Source organism: Rhinolophus sinicus, chromosome 4 (genome assembly GCF_057876585.1).
Source record: "Rhinolophus sinicus isolate RSI-liver-muscle chromosome 4, RSI-T2T, whole genome shotgun sequence".
NCBI lineage: Eukaryota > Metazoa > Chordata > Mammalia > Chiroptera > Rhinolophidae > Rhinolophus > Rhinolophus sinicus.
Window position 1 is genome coordinate 21,528,669 of NC_142504.1, and position 17,151 is coordinate 21,545,819.

At 32.3% G+C, this 17,151-nt stretch overlaps 1 protein-coding gene across 5 annotated transcripts in view; it reads left to right on the top strand.

Annotated features, from left to right (window-relative positions):
• Nucleotides 1-17,151, top strand: part of SNX13 (sorting nexin 13) — a 120,856-nt gene that overhangs the window by 58,219 nt on the left and 45,486 nt on the right. For all 5 annotated transcript variants that reach the window (XM_019727202.3, XM_088797713.1, XM_019727210.3 and 2 more), the window contains 6 exons: nt 2,425-2,546; nt 2,639-2,740; nt 4,017-4,105; nt 8,179-8,262; nt 12,860-12,998; nt 13,373-13,461. In XM_019727202.3, coding sequence (XP_019582761.3) covers nt 2,425-2,546; nt 2,639-2,740; nt 4,017-4,105; nt 8,179-8,262; nt 12,860-12,998; nt 13,373-13,461 — 625 coding nt within the window. Of the gene's footprint in view, nt 1-2,424; nt 2,547-2,638; nt 2,741-4,016; nt 4,106-8,178; nt 8,263-12,859; nt 12,999-13,372; nt 13,462-17,151 lie in introns of those variants that run through there.

Here is a 17,151-nt window from a genome sequence, read left to right on the forward strand (position 1 = left end):
TGCATTCCTTATTAACCTTCGTAATTCTTCCAGCCATTCAGTCAAGATATGTAAGCTCCAGGGATCTACTACTATAAAGTTTCTATTTTCAGGGTAGGGTTAAATACATCACTTACTCTCTTGGTCGTATAGGCAATGTGCTCTCTTATTTTTAAATTCAAGATGTGAAAGCTCATAAGTAATAATAAAATGAAAGTGCAGCTAATATGATTCATTATGTAATAATCCAGGTGTTTTCATTAGAATAGGAATCATGTGTAGGGAATATTTTTAAACAAAATGAAAAAGAGCCTTGACTGTAGGCATAATTTAAGAATAATTGATATTAAGAGCGCTAATGGAAAGCTACCTGTGGATCAATAGAGGGAAGTGTGCCTGTTATATAAATTGAATGCTTCTTAAGTTGATTTATATTCACGTTTCATTTATTATATATTTATCATATACATATAATTTCACCAAAATATTTTCAAATTGTGTTTATACAAATACTACTAGGAATTTATAGTAGATGTTTTTCCTAATTCATGAATGGGAAACAATATATTACTGTTGTTCTTCCTAACCTGGAAAAGTCCTTTTGAGTAAAGATTTACTTTAGGTTTTGCATGTATATTCAGTGGACATGAGTCACGTGGAGGGAAAATGATGACCTTGGATACATATACAGAATACTGTGTTCCATGTTTTCCCCACTCTCAACAAATGTACATATTGAAAGTAGAAATCTATATTTAAAATATAAAATAATTTTATATATTTGCATCGTTCTTTAATTTTCACTCATTTAAAATGTCATTGTATCTTCTGTAGTGAATTGAGATGGGTTTAAAAAGTGCCTTTTATAATTAATAACTTTTATTAGAAAATGTCAGGAAATTATATGTATTTCATTGTACCATGAAACAGAGTAGATGTAACTTGAAAGATCATATATTCTGCTTCTAACTTTGTTAGAAGGAACCTTTTATGGATTAATAAGGTAATGGCCTATGCTAAGTAAATTCTGTCTTTATAAAATTTTCAAGTATATATGATTTTGTACAGATATTTATATTAAAGGTTTTGAAAGATGCTTATACAGTTTGTGATTCAATTTTAAATAAGAAAAAAAGAAACTCTAGCAACTATTAGGTTTAAAAGTTTATTTTAGTTTTTATGTTGAGGCTGAATATTGTTACCGAGTTTAGTGTATGCTTATATGTATTACATGGCTCTTGTATTTTAAAGAATGTTAACTTCTCTGATCCCTGAGCTCAGATTACTTTTTAATATTAATTTGTTTTTGTGTTCATGTACTTAAAATATACTCTTTCTTTTCATGTATATAACAAAATTTTAATTGTGTATTTAAAAAATTAGTAGATGAGTATTAATGACTTACATTTTTATTTGAAAACAACTCTCTGTTATATTTATCAGTGCCATCACCACCTTTAAAAGCTTTCTCTCAAACAGTGACAGTAATCAAGTCAGTTTCTTCACTAGCTTCTTTATTATACATGTGTGGTAATTAACATAATGAATTATGGTGTACCTTTTTATGGCTCTCTCATTGCCCAGCATTTTCATGAATAGACTCTTTGTCTTCTATCTACTTAGTATGTTCTTAAAAGCGTGACTTAATTTTAGTGCTAATTTAAGGAAAAATCATTAAAAATGTTTGTTTAAAACTAGCGCTTAACCCAAGAAGAGGTATAAACTGTTTTTGGCTTATCTGTTGTATTTGTTACCTTTTTTCACTGGTATACTAAATATTTCTTAAAGTCTGTTGCTTTTGAGATAGAGTTTTAGGTAACTTAATAAAATTATTAATCACCTTTTTCATGGCTAAGTGTCGCCATATTCTTTAAACCATTTGTGTGCTATTTGAAATGGCCAAGCTTTTAAGTGCTAGTATATGCAAACAGAAACCAGTCAGATTCATACCAAAAGAATTTAGTTCAGAACCTGACCTGTATAACTAAAAAGAAGAATGTAGATAATTCAGAAATGGTTGAGAAGGGACCAAGAAATGTTTCAAACGCTCTTTTTTAAAGCAACCGAAAACATTCTGAATTCCTAATGTATTCTTGTGTCTAGGGGAAAAATTGCACAATATACCTGTTGTTAGACTCATTTCAAATTTAATTGGAAAAAATATTTTTTTCTATTTAATTTAAGGACTTAGATATTACCTTTAAGCTTTGACACATTAAATACTTCAAGTAATATAGCTCGAAGACTTAGAAAGATTTGGTACGCCTTGGGTCTTGTGAAAGGGACTGAATGCTAAGATGTAATATAATTAAATGAACAAACTTCAGTATAAATAAATTTAGTCTGATAATCATGTTGTCTTTCAGTAGTCTTAAAATGAATTTATATTTTTTGATTATAATAATTTACATAATGCTTTTATGGAATGTGGTTTTTTTTTTTAAGGTCAAAAGAAATAGACTGGCAACCTTATTTTACTACACGTATTGTAGATGATTTTGGCACACACCTACGAGTATTCAGAAAGGCTCAACAGAAGATAACAGAGAAAGATGGTCAAGCAACAGGTGATATCTTTATTCCATTTGAAAATTAGGATTTTAAACTCTGTTTTTCTTTACCATTCACTATATCTTGAATTGTTTCTTTCTTTGTCCAGGTACAGCAGAAGATCTTGTGGATACCTTCTTTGAGGTTGAAGTTGAAATGGAGAAGGATGTTTGCCGTGATCTAGTTTGCACTTCTCCCAAAGATGAAGAAGGTTTTGTTTCCAATTTAACTCTTTTCGGAACAGTGACTGTTCATATTGTTTAGAGACAAGTTAGCAGAACCAGTGAACAAAGATAAGGGTAAAATCTAAGCGTGAAATTATCCTTACAGAACAGGTAGCATAGTGAAGACAGTTACTAAATCATTTTATTTTTTAGCTCTTAAAAGTTGTTTCCAAATTCTTTTTTTTTCTGTTTTAACAGTCATCTTTAAAATTTAAAGATGATAATTAAAGATTACCTCTTGTCTTTTTAAAAGATGTAATAAGTATGAACATTTTATAATCGTAAATTTACTTTTTTGATCCATAGTGATTTATCTTCACTTTGAACTTACTGTTTCTAATTCAAGAATACATCTGTTACCCTAACATATTTTCTATAGGCTTGATTATAATGATTTCAAATAAAATTTAGAGTTGAGTGAACTTGTCTTCTTTATGGGAGGTTAGACCAGATAAGTCTTTTCCTAGTTTTGTGATGACTAAGAGTCTTTCCTACTTGGCACGTTTTTTGATTAACAGGACCAGCTATATAATTCTATTCCCGTGAAGTGTCAGCATATGAACAACCACAGAAAAGCATTTCTAGTTGTGGGAATTGTTTTCTTTGATTTTTAAAATGTGCTTAACTTAATTTTTTTAATTTGCTTTTCCTTTTCTCTTTGTCCCTTTTCTTCTTTTCTCCTTTTTATATTTATTATGCAATTCAATTTTCAATTGCCATTCATTAGCACTGATATGAAATAACTAAATGTAAGAAGTAGATATAATGATATGCAATACTTTTATGTAAATCGAGCCCTTGTAAATCAGTAAAATAGAAGAACATACTCTTTTTTCTTTTCTTATTACCTGCCAAAATAGCGATGGTTCTTTCTTGAAAGAAGAGTTACAGGTATATTTTTAAATGTGCAAATAACTTTTAAGTATGCAAAGATAATTATTCTGGTAGAAGTGCAGGATACATGGTACAAGTAAAGTTGTTTTGTGGGCACTTTTATAATTGAAATTTCTCAATGATTCAAAAAGTAGGATGAAACTGAACAGAATAACAAAAATACTTGTTTGATTAATGAGTGGTTACTATTTGGAGAATAATGAAGGAATTTTTAATTAATATTGATAATGTACTAATTAATTACTAAAATAATAAGCCAGTATAATCAGGAAACTGCTTATTTCTATCTTTATTTATGTGTTTTATATTAAGAGTAGGTGGAGACTTCATATTTTCTAATGTTATTATAGCTACCTTTTTTATTTCTAGGATTCCTAAGGGATTTGTGTGAGGTCTTATTATATTTATTGCTACCTCCTGGAGATTTCCAGAACAGGATCATGCGATACTTTGTCAGGGTAAGCTTAAATTCATACCAAATAAATGGCTGTAAAGAAACTTAGAGGAGTGTTTCTTAAAAGTGTTGGTCTCAGGACCCTGTTACACGCTTTTAAAAATTATTAAGGACCCCAAAGAGGTTTTTTTTAATGTGGGTTTTATATATCAGTATTTACTGTATTATAAATTAAAAGTAAGAAATTGGGAAACACAGAGTACACAAGCACACTTTCCATTAGTTGATTGATATCGTATCAATAACAATTTAGGAAATATTACTGTATGCTCATCTCCCTCTATTCTCCAGAGGTCCCAGGACCACACTTTGAGAACTGCCCACCTTAGAGTTAGGTACTTGGATTTTTGGTTATAACAAGGATATGTTTAAAATTTTCATTAATATAGCATTACCTATAAATTTACCTAAATTAGGCTAATTAAAATAATACTTCCCAATAGACTTAAAAAAAACACAAAACTGAGTAGCTAAGATTTTGCTACTTGTAATTGGAAAATGGATAAATTAGATGAGAACAGTAGTCTTGGGCTTTTTATTACCTGGCTGTAAACCTTTGGAGTAAAATTCTGTGTACAAATGTAAAGGAATAACATTTTTTCTTTGCTTCCTGCTTATGATTGAGAAATACTAGCTACATAAGCCCTTTTCCTGGTTGAATGGGTGAAACAAAAGTATCCAATTTTTCTAAAAATGAAAGCTTATGATCTCTTTAGTCTACCATCCTGCAAAACAGATGCCGATTTCTAAGGTGTGCTTTTATGCTTGCATGTTATTATTTAAGCAATAATAACCACACAGTTTCCTGATACCTACCTAACATGAATTCAGTGCACTTCTCAGGTAGGGTAATGGTGCAGTGACGTGTGTGGAAAATGCTTGGTTTTGAGGGAAGAGTCTAATAGATTATATGTTGTTAAGACCAATTATTTGGGCTCGTCATTATTGAGGGTGGTAAATACCTGTCATGTCTATCATTAGATTGACATCTACACTGTAGGAGGATGTTGCTAATCAGTCATAGCCCTCGTTCACACTATTTGGCATCAGAATCTTTGTCACCTGGAACTCCAGACAGCCGCTGTTAGGCAGGGTCTCAGCAGCACTTCACAGGGCTGGCTGTCTTTTCTTGAAACTGTCTTTTCTTGGCTTCCATGTGATTGCTCTTTTCTGATTGTTCTCCTCATTTGGACTCCTTTTTAGTCACCTTTATATGCTTTAGCTGCTACTTTTAAATATCCAAGTTCTTCAGGCCTGGGCCTTGTTGCTCATCCATCACTTTGGCTTTAAACACCATCCAAATGCTAATGTTTTCAAAATTTCTATCTTTAGTCCAGAGTTTCCTTCTGAGTCCAGGCTATTCTGACTCGCTGCTCCCTGAAATCACCGTTTGATTGACTCACAGCCCTTTTAAACTTTAAATGTCCAACATGGAAATCTTATTCTTGCTTCCATATCCTGTCTGCCTTTTAAGTCTTTTCTCCATCCCAGTAAATGGTATGACCATCCAGCAAAATTTTCTGAGTGGGATGTGGGTTTGTTTACCTCTCTGGTCCTCATGCTGTGTAGTCACTTTATTCCAGCCACACACTTTCTTCTCCAGAAGTGCCATTTTCTCCCTAGCATACGGCTGTCTCACTCTCCTTTTCCTCTGCTCAGAATGATTCCCCTATTCTCTTGGTAAATTGTATTCATCCCTTATATCTCACTTCCTCAGAAATACCTCCCCTGACCACCCAATCTAAAACCCTGTCATAATTCCCTATTACTCTAGGTAAGTGCCCAGTTGTTTTCCTTCGTATTATTTACCATATTTTAAAATGATAATCTGGTTGTTGTGTTTATTTACTTGATGCCTCGTTCCTCCACTAGAACTGTAACTCCCATAAGAACAGGGGCCATATATATTTGTATTTATCATTATTATGTATTTGGTTATCACAGTAGCTGGCACATAGCGGATATCCAATCAGAAAATCAGTTTTAATGTAAGAGGAAACCTGTTTGCCCTCCTTCCTGGCTGTGGTGCACACGTGACTGTAGCTCCCTGAACATTAAGCTGGTTTAGGATCCATGAATGAAGTTCTGCCTTGTCACATGAGGTTATAGTTTAAATTAAGTAGGATTGTTTGAAGAGCAATTATGTTTTTGCTATAGATTGTTCTTTTAGACCAATATTTCATTTCTTTTTGGTAGAAGCTAATTGAGTGAGTGTAACTGTAGAGCACTATATTCAGCAAGTTTTTTCTTTTTTTTCTTTTGACTTGATAGGTCTTTATCAATTTTGTTGCTAATTAAATCCAAGTTTTCTCAAAGGATGTTTTTTCCAGATTAAATAGCAGATTACAGACTTCTTCTTTCCTTTGTATGGATCCTTTGCTGCACTAGAACCTATATAGATAGTAAATGTTGATTCATGATTACATCTTGACTAACCGAACCCTTTTTGAGGCAAATTAGGAGATCAAAGTAGTTTTCTAACTAATAAGAAGCATTAAATTTATTTAAAGTTCTTCCTCACATGTGTTTTTATCATTTTGGGGGGAAAAAGGAACTTAAAAAAAACAGTTTGTGAATTTTCTTCTTTCAAAGTACATTTTAAAATTTGAGCATATGGGACCAGAGACAAAATTTAAAGGAAGGAATTATGTAAATACTAGCTTAATTTTAAAGAAGTTAGAGACTAGAGCAAATCTTGAAAGAATAAGCCATTCCTTCTAATTTGAGACTGTAAGATGTCTCAAAAGGCACTTCAGAAAGTTACTGGAGCATTTATTAGTGCATTTTGGAAATATTAATTCTTTATGGGGTAATAGTTGTCAGAGACTTGTACAGCTTACAAAAGTAGAATTTATATAAAATATTTCTCTGAAGCAAAATCAAGGCGGCCTTCTATGAACTTACCCCACAAACTGGCCCAGATAAATTAGAGATCTGGAAAAAGGAATAAATAAATCAGTCTTTTGCTTAGTAAAGTGAAACATCCTTTTAAGTTTGTAGTTAGGTTCTCCAGTATTAAGAAATGACATTTTATAAATGTAGATTTCACAGGCATAAAGGAGTAAAGATTAATAACAGGTGAAAATATTATATTCATAGAACCAACACTAAATACTTAGTTTCTTTATTTCCATTCATGTCATATTTATCAAATGTCTGCCGTATTTAAAACAATGACCTTGAGAAGATTAAGGGTAAGCATTTTTGAAGATAGATAAATCAGTAGAACTGACTAGTCTCACTAACATGCAAAAGATTCCTAGAGAGTTGTAGTATATTAGAGAAGTAGAAGATACACTATTACATAGTAAGTGATAAATGCCATAAATACAGGGCATAAGTATATTTTAAACATGTAAGTAAAAACAGTATTTAACTGGAATGGTCAGGGTTTATATAATTGGGGAATTGACTCTGTAGTCAGTCCTTGAAGGAAGGGAAGAGTTTTAATAGGTAGGAGTATGAAAAGCTGGAAAGAATGGGAAGGTATATTTTAGAAAATGGTGAATAATTGTATTAACATGTTTTATTTTCATTATTTTCTATTAAGAAAAATTTCAAACACGGATAAATATAGAGAATAATACAATAGACATTTATGTACCAACCACCCAGATTTAACCAATGTTAATATTTTACTATAGTTGCTCTGTACCTCCCTTGAAGGTAACCACTGTTCTAAATTTGCTGTGTATCTTTTTCCTTTCCTTATTTGTTTTTATACTTTTAATAGGGATATAGGAATCCATAAGCACATGTACTTCCATGTTTTATCTTTTAAAAATTGACATAAGTGCTAACATACTAGAGGTATATTTTTTGCTTTTCTCCACTCAACTCTAGTTGTCATTGTGAATATGTATCCAAGTCGATACAGGTAGCTTCTTCTCAATTTGTTTTAACTGCTGGTATACTAGCTCATCTGTTTATAAGCTTATGTTGGTTATCAAGTTTTACTTTTATGTGTATTGTGCTTTTCTTAAGTAACAGCATTGTGTTGTGAAATTTACATTATGCTATTGATTTGAGAAGTATATTAGATTAAATTTGTTTTGTTTTGTTTTCATTTTTGTCCAGGAAATCATTGCACGAGGAATTCTTCTTCCATTAATAAATCAACTCAGTGATCCTGATTATATTAATCAATATATCATATGGATGGTATGTACTTTCTAAATTATAACTCTATTTTTAAAGCAGTTTTTTTTAAATGTAGAAATGTGATTTGGAGATGAGGATGCTTAAGCAATAATTTATTAAAGAAATTACTATAAGAATATATCTAAAGATAATCATTATATTTCCAATGTTTCTATTTGCTAATATGTTGAATGTGCTAGCCAAACTCTCTTTAAGAAATGTGTTGATATGGTAATCTTTACAATTTTGGTGCTGGTACTACTTACTGAAATTTTAAAAAGGATATTTTTACGCCTGTGTGTATAGATGATGAATATTTTTTAAAACTGCTATTTGGTTTTAAATACAACTTGTGATCTGAACTACTTAAATAGTATGTATGTAGTTTACATTTTACACTGTGGAGGAGAATGTGGAGAAAAGAACACTACACTGAAAATGAGAAGATCTGTGTTCTGGATCTGTTTCCATCAGTGGCTTAGTGTTTTTAAGCATATAGCTTAGTTTTCTCATCTGTCAGGCATACCAAAGTGTTAGTGCTTACTAAGCTTACTAGCTCTAACTTTTTCTTCTTTCTTTATCATATGTTTTCTGATTTTATATGCTTTTCCTCAATAAATTCATGGTCAAGGAAGAGTTGTAAATGAGCTATTGCTAGTAATATTTTGATATGTACGTCTAGATCTTTGATTCACTTTCTTGAATCTAAAATTTCTTTTCCACAATTGTCTTCTATTAACTCAATCTAGCTTTCCCAGGAAGGAACCACTTGATTGTTTGTTGTTTTTCCATAACCATTATCAAACTTGCCATTGTTCTATTGTTGTTGTTGCAATATTTGTCTCTCCTACCAGATTTTGGGTTATTTGCAGGCAGAAATTATCTTTTTAACTTTGTATTCCTAGATCCTTTCATGGAGGTCACAGAACTTGATTCTTCTTTTCGTTTGTCAACTTTTATCGAGTCCTGTGAGACTCTACCAAGAGCTTTAACAATGTACAATTTGTATAATTAAAAATTTTTTAAATACATATCTTTTGGTTAGGAAGTCTCCTGAAATTTATTCTAAACAAGTTTGTAACAATATTTGAGCAAGTATGTAACAATAGTGTAACAACATTTCATATAAGCAATGAAAACATTGCTTATAATACTGAAAAATTGAAAGCAATTTAAGTGCCCCACATAGAGGATTAGTTTAATAAATTATGGCCTACAGATACAGTAGTATACTATGCAGCCATTAAAAAAAGTGGTGGTAGTATATCTTTATGAATATAAAAGGATGTTTATATTTTTATGTGATAAGGATAACTAAAAATGATGTCTGTAGATATATAATCCTTTTAATAGTAAATAGACAATTATATATTTATGAATGACTATATGATTCTGATAGGATATATACTGACTGAAATGTTAATAGACAGGATTATGAAAGCTAATTTTTCTCTTGTTTATATGTTTCACTTAAAAGGAGTATGAGTTATGTAATAAAAAATTTCTTAGGAAGCAGGAAAACAGGTAAAATTTTAAAACAGTTCAACTATAAAGTAAGAGAAAATGGTGTTAAAGTTTTTTTTGTTACACAAAAAAAAGATATTGTATACTAACCTTAAATAATCAGGATACAATACTCTATAATTTTACCTGTGGTATAGAAACGGATGCATGATCACTAGAATGTTATAGGTATGTCTCACTCTGTGGGATTAGGAATTGTTTCTATTGATATCTTTGTTTAATTTTTGATTTTTTTTTTTCCTTAGCTTGTGGTAACTCTATAATAAGTTATAAGGTGAAAATATTATGGGGAGACTAAAAAAATACTCTATAAAATGAATTTAAACCACAAAATTTTACTTTATCTCTCTATAGTTGGACTACTACTACTATTGTGTCTTTATTAATGAACAGGAATTGATCACTATTTTACTTTGCAATAAAATATCAGAAAATATATTTAAAAGAGAAAAATTCATCAGTAAAGGATTTTTGGCCTAGTTTGTAGTCTGGTTTACACACTTTTTACATTATTTGTGCAGAAAACCCTTTATGCATAAGTCATATAAAGATTAAAATGAGCTCTGTTCTTATTCTTTCTCTTAGGTAAATTACCATATTAATGATATCTAACTGTATAGTTCATTTCTATTTGAAAGGGAAAGCTTAGAGCAGTACAGTGGTAACATATATTCTCTGTATATAAAGTGTTAGTGTTTTCCAATAATAGTTTTAAGTTTTTAAGTTATTTCTACAAATAGTTTGAATGGATTTGCATTATTCGTTTTTAAACATACATCGTATTTCTTAAGTTCATGTTAAGTCCTGTCTCTGACTGTGGAATAGATTACCTAATCGGTTCATATTGTTATCTCCAACTAGAGCAGATAAATGAACAGCAGTTTACTTGTTTCTTAATGTATTCTTAGAAAAATCAAGTCCTTGACAACCAACTTCTTTTTCTTTTATTATTGAGGTAAAATTTATGTAAAATGAAATTTAACACACTCTGCCAAATGGTCTTCCAAAGTTGTGTTACAAGTTTGCATTTCCACGAGCACTATTTGAGAGTTCTTTCTTCTCCATATTTTGAACATTTGGCGTTACCATTTTGTTGTGGTTAACTTGCAAATGCCTGATGAGTACTGATATTAAACTTCTTTTCTTGTGCTTATTGGCCAGTTTATTTCATAGTGCAGAACTTACACAATTCCCCAGCTTTTTGACTCCTATTGAGGATGGAATATCCCAAGTCTGCTACCTTTTCATTCCTCCCCTTACTGCTTTGCTTGGCGTAAGTTTTCTTGACAGTCATAAGTCTTAGTCCCTTCACAGCGTCCTCAACTACGTTTTTCTCTCTCTTTTTATTTGCTTGGAGAAACCACACGCTGGTTACATCCAACTTAACCATCTACTCTATTCCTATTCTTAAACAGCAAGTGGCTGGAGAAAAAGACAAAGATAACAGTTACTCATATCATCGCAGAGATTTTGTTAAATTTAGGTCAGAGAATTCCACTCCTCTGTTCAAAACCCTCCAGTAACTTTTTTTTTTTAAATTCAAGTTTATTGGGGTGACAATTGTTGATAAAGTTACATAAATTTCAGGTGTATAATTCTGCATTATATCCTCTATAAATCACATTGTGTGTTCACCACCCAGAATCAGTTCTCCCTCCATCACGATATATTTGATCCCCTTTATCCTCATCTGCCACCCCCCTTCTCCCTTAGCAATCCCCATCAAAATCCCAATGGCATTTTTAAAGAAATAGAACCAAAAAATCATCAGATTTGCTTGGAACCACAAAACACCCCGAATAGCCAAAGCAATCCTAAGAAAAAAGAACAATGCTGGGGGTATCACACACCCTGACTTTAGCTTGCACTACAGGGCTACAATAATCAAAACAGCATGGTATTGGTAGAAAAAACAGACACATAGACCAATGGAATAGAATTGAGAACCCAGAAATACAACCACATAAATATGGACAGATAACTTTTGACAGAGAAGCAAAAAACATACAATGGAGAAAAGACAGCTTCAATAAATGGTGCTGCCAGAATTGGAAAGCCACGTGCAAAAGAATGAAACTGGACTGCTATCTGTCACCATGTACCAAAATTAATTCAAAATGGATCGAAGACTTAAGCATAAGACCTGAAACAATAAACTTCATAGCAGAAAACATAGGTACTACACTTATGGACCTTGGGTTCAAAGAGCATTTTATGAATTTGACTCCAAAGGCAAGGGAAGTAAAAACTAAAATAAATGAATGAGACTATATCAAACTTAAGAGCTTCTGCACAGCAAAAGAAACCGTCAACAAAATAAAGAGGCAACCAACTGAATGGGAGAAGATTTTTGCAAGCAGTGCCTCTGATAAGGGGCTAATATCCAAAATACACAAGGAACTCACACAACTCAACAACAACAAAGAAAACAACCCAATTGAAAAATGGGCAGAGGACTTGAAGAGACATTTCTCCAAAGAGGGCATACAAATGGCAAATAGACATATGAAAAAATGCTCAACATGACTAATCATCAGAGAAATGCAAATAAAAACCACAATGAGATATCACCTCACCCCAGTCAGAATGGCTATCATCAACGAGACAAATAGTAACAAGTGTTGGAGAGGCTGTGGAGAAAAAGGAACCCTCATACACTGTTGGTGGGAGTGCAGACTGGTGCAGCCGCTATGGAAGGCAGTGTGGAGGTTCCTCCAGTAACTTAATTTCACTCAGAGTGAAAACCAAAACATATACTATACCCTACTAGGTTTGCCCTCTGTTACCACTGATCTCATCTTCTACTCCTCTGCCTTGCTTTGGTATAGCTCTAGCCGTCATGGCTTTCTTGCTGTCATCAAACATTCTGAACACGTTTCTCTACTTTCTAGCCTGCTATATATTTTATTTACTTTGTTTACAATTTGTGAGCCAGGAGAATGTAAGTACTATGAGTACAGAGATGTAATTTTGTTTCTTTACAAGTACTGGGGATATGGCCGGTTGTGCCTGTCACATGGTAAATAGTCAAAATTCTATTTTCCCTTAATAAGTGAGTCCCCCTCCCATCTGATTTTTAAACTTTATTTTTCAGATACGTGATTCTAATTGCAACTATGAGGCCTTTATGAACATTATTAAATTGAGTGACAGTATTGGAGAGCTAGAAGCAGTCAGAGATAAGGCAGCAGAAGAATTACAGTATCTTCGTTCTCTAGATACAGCTGGTGATGGTAAGTAGTTAAGTATAAGAATGTTTTACTTTATTGATTGCTAATTTTCAAACTAAACTGTAATTTACCTATCAATTTATGATATCAATTGTTTTTACCTTAACTAAATCTAAATCTTACGTTAACGTGCTAAGAATAAGGTCTTGCAGTTTTCTGAAAGTGAGACTATTTTTATTGCAGTTATCTCTAAAAGTAAAGATAATTGGCATGGTTTAATTTCAATTAAATAATTTTACTATAAAATTTCAAGTTATTTCGTTTATTAAGTAGTTGCTGTATGCATTGGTTTTACGTTAAATTGTAGTGAGTTTGTGTTTAAAATATTTTGCAAATATTACCACTTTCTAGCTCATAATTAATTTGTTTGTTTTTAGATATCAACACTATCAAAAATCAAATAAATAGCTTATTATTTGTAAAGAAAGTATGTGACTCAAGAATACAGCGGTTGCAGTCAGGCAAAGTAAGTCAAGTATTTTTGAGTTAATGTTTAGTTATAAATACTTTATATCCTTTAAAATGTCTAGCAGGGTGGGGGATGGGAGCAGAAGGTGAAGGGGATTAAGAAGTACAAATTGCCGGTTATAGAATAAGTCACGGAGAAGTAATGCACAGCACAGAATATAGTCAATAATATTGTCATAACTGTGGGGCAGATGGTGACTAGACTTATCGTGGTGATCACTTCAGAAGGTATATAAATGTCTAATCTCTATGTTGTACACCTAAAACTAATACAGTACTGTATGTCAAATATAATGTAAAAATAAAATTTTAAAATGTCTAGCAAATGACAAAAAGTAGGATATTAACTAGTGCAGTGCTCCACAATAAAGAACTTTTAGAAAAAACTTCTCTTTACAGTATAATAAAATTATTTGTTAAACCAAGCTATAGAGATTAAAACACTGCCTGAAAAAATGCTAGAATAATTAAAGATTTTATTTTATTTATTTATATATTCATTACTCACTTATTATTTATTCAAAATTCAACATTTATTGAATTTTATATAGTGGGCACCATTTTAGATTGACCTAATAAACAAAATCTCTTCATGGAGCTTACATTTTAGTTGCAGAGTCAGAAAATAAGCCAATTAAGTTAATTGATACATAACAGTATAAAAAAAAAAGTAAAAATGTAAGTAAAATGTGAAGAAACATTGTAAAGCAAAGTTAGAGGGATAGAGAATGTCTAAGAGACTATCTAAGTTTTAGATAAGTGCTGAGAAATTTGGTGATGTTTGAGCATAGAGAGGCCTGCATCACATGAGAGAGTCCTGTGAATTTTTCTTTTTCTTTTCCTTTTTTTTTTAATAGAATCTTTCAGGCAAAGTGAGAGTAAATGCAAAGGTCCTGAGCTAGGAAAGCGATTGGTGAGTTAGAGGAGGTCAGTGTGGCTGGTATGGAATGGATGAAAAGGAGGGATTGTTCATAGGAATGAAATTGAAGAGAAAACCTTGAGGGTTAGATTATATATGGTTTTACCTGCTATAGTAAGATTTTTCTTAAGATTCTGATTGTGATGGGAATGCATTGGAGATTTGGCCTGGTGAGTGATGTGATCTGACTTATGGGTTAAGATAATTACTTTGTTCTTTGTGGTGATGAATAGATTGTGGTGGAGTGGTGGGGACAAGAATGGAAAGTAAGTGATCATTTAGAAGACTGTCGGTTTAGTCCAATAAGAAATGTCTGCAGAGGTTGTGAGAAGTAGTTAAGAGACTGGATATAATGCTAATAGGATTTGCTGATGGATTAAATATGAGGTGAGAAACTAAAAAAGGACTCAGATGATTTGTAGGTTTTTTTGGCCTGAGCAAATGCTGTGAATAATGTTTTGTTTTGTTTTGTTTTTTACTGAAACGGATAAATCTGAGGGAGGAGGATGTTTGGAAGAGAGAATCTAATTTTGGATGTTTCAGTTTCAGATCCCTGTTTGACATTCAGGTAGACACGCTGATTGGTAGACTCAAGTTCGAGGGAAAGTTTAGTGATGGAAATAAACTTTGAGAATCCTCAGGATTATCAGATGTTTATTGAAAGTTAAGAGACTGTCAGAGGTTACCTAAAAGAGGGAGTGTAATTAAGAAGATACCAAGGACCCAGCCATGAAGCACTTCAGTTACTAGAGTTTAAGACAAAGTAGATCTACCCAAAGATACTGACTAAGTGGCTGGTGAGCTTGAAGGAAAACCTGGGAGAGTGATATCCTAGAAACCAGTGTGCAGAGCGTTTAAAGAAGTGAGAGATCAGGTATGTCAAATGCTACTAAGAAGCTGAGTAAGATGCAACTTACAATTGATCATTGTGTTTGGTAAACCAAGGGTAGTTGGTGATCTGGTGATAGCATTTTGGTGGAATAGTGGAGACAAACCCGGATTGGAGTCAGTCCAGGAGAAAATCGGAAGAGATGAGTTAAAAACAATGATTACAGTTAGCTGTTTGGAGGAGTTTTACTATGAAGGAGAGCAGAAATTTGGGACTCTAAAACAGAAAAAAACAAACCTTTTTTTTATTACCTTTATTTAGTTTAGTGTAGTCACCTGTTTGCTCTGTTTATTCTATTTGGGGGATTTAGTTATGACTCTCTGGTCATGTAATTTTGCAATGTATTTAAAATTCCTTCAGGAATGGAAGATATACTTTTTAAAAAATTGAGTTTGCTATATTATTACTCACATTGCTTGAGGCCCACTTTGTCATATACATGTGTGCATTTGTATATATGTCTTGCTTTGTCTCAGTTAACTGTATTTTAAAATTAGTTTGTATACTTATACAAATTCAAAATAGAAAAATGTGATATGGTTTCACTAGTGCTTATTGTTTCTTTAACTAGTTACATTATCTAGATCTTAGAGTTAGTGATCCTTTAGCATCGTTATTTAAAGTCTATTCGCCCAGACACTTTTTTATATTGAATCCTTTTAAAATTTAAATACCTTGTTTGGAAGCCTGTCAGTTCTATTTTGAATATCAAGCTTTACCGCTTTAATAGCTCAGGTCATACATTTTCCTTTGGAAGAAACTTCAAAATCCCCACAGAAGTAGTTTTTTTTTTTTTTTTTTTTAACCATGCTGCTCACCTTGAAATCTTAGAAGACGCTTTGTCCTTTTTATTACAAATAAAGTGGCAGTGAATACTCTTCTCCATCCCATTGTCTGTGGAGCTGCTGCTGGGCAAGAGAAATCATGTGCTGGCACTGGGTTACTTTATGCCAGTCATTTTAAGTCACTTATTATTCAGTACTTACATGAAGGGAGATACTAATTACAGAAGGAAATGCTTCCTTCTATCTTCAAATTGTCTTCCTTCCCCTTTATGTATCACCTATGCCTAATTTAGTATTCTAAAATAGAGAATAAGGCAGCCTTTCTCACTTTCAGAGAACACCTATCTTTCTTTTTTAAGTAGAAGGCTGTGCGATACGGATTTGGGAATATGTATGCAGAAGCTAGTGAAAATAGTTCACAGAAACATGGGTTTTAGAGGAAAGGGCAGTGGGCTTTGAAAACACTGACTCATTCTTACCAGCTTTGTGATCAGAGGCTACCGCTCCCATCTTCCAGCTTTCTTACCTGTTAAATGGCATTGGTGATACCATCTAATAGGATTGCTGTGGACATTAGATGAAGTAATGTGTGTAGTGTACCTAGCATGGTACTTGACATATAGATAGATTCTCTAGATTTTGAACCCTTTTTCATATGTACTTAGTTACTGTACTTTATAACTTTGAAAAGTATATGTAATGTATTGTTTACATAGTCTGAGAAGAATTACATTTTCTACATTTATATTTCTATAAAATACATTACAGAGTTTTTACTCTCTTAGGAACAAAATTGCTCTGTAGGAATATTTTCTGTCTTCCCAGTAGATAGACTTCAATCTATACTGAAAAAATGTTGGGATTTGTTTATTCTTGGATATATTAAGCATTATAAACATCTTCTTTAGCCCCTAAAATATTCATTTTCATTTGGAGTATGTAGAGATAGAGAACAATTGAAAATACAACCATATGGATTTATTTTGTATTGGAAGAAATGAATATATATCACACTTTTAATGTGTATTTGTTAAGCAGCTCTGAAAATAACGTTCACTGAGGTGAGACTATTTTATTGGCAACCTACATGTACGA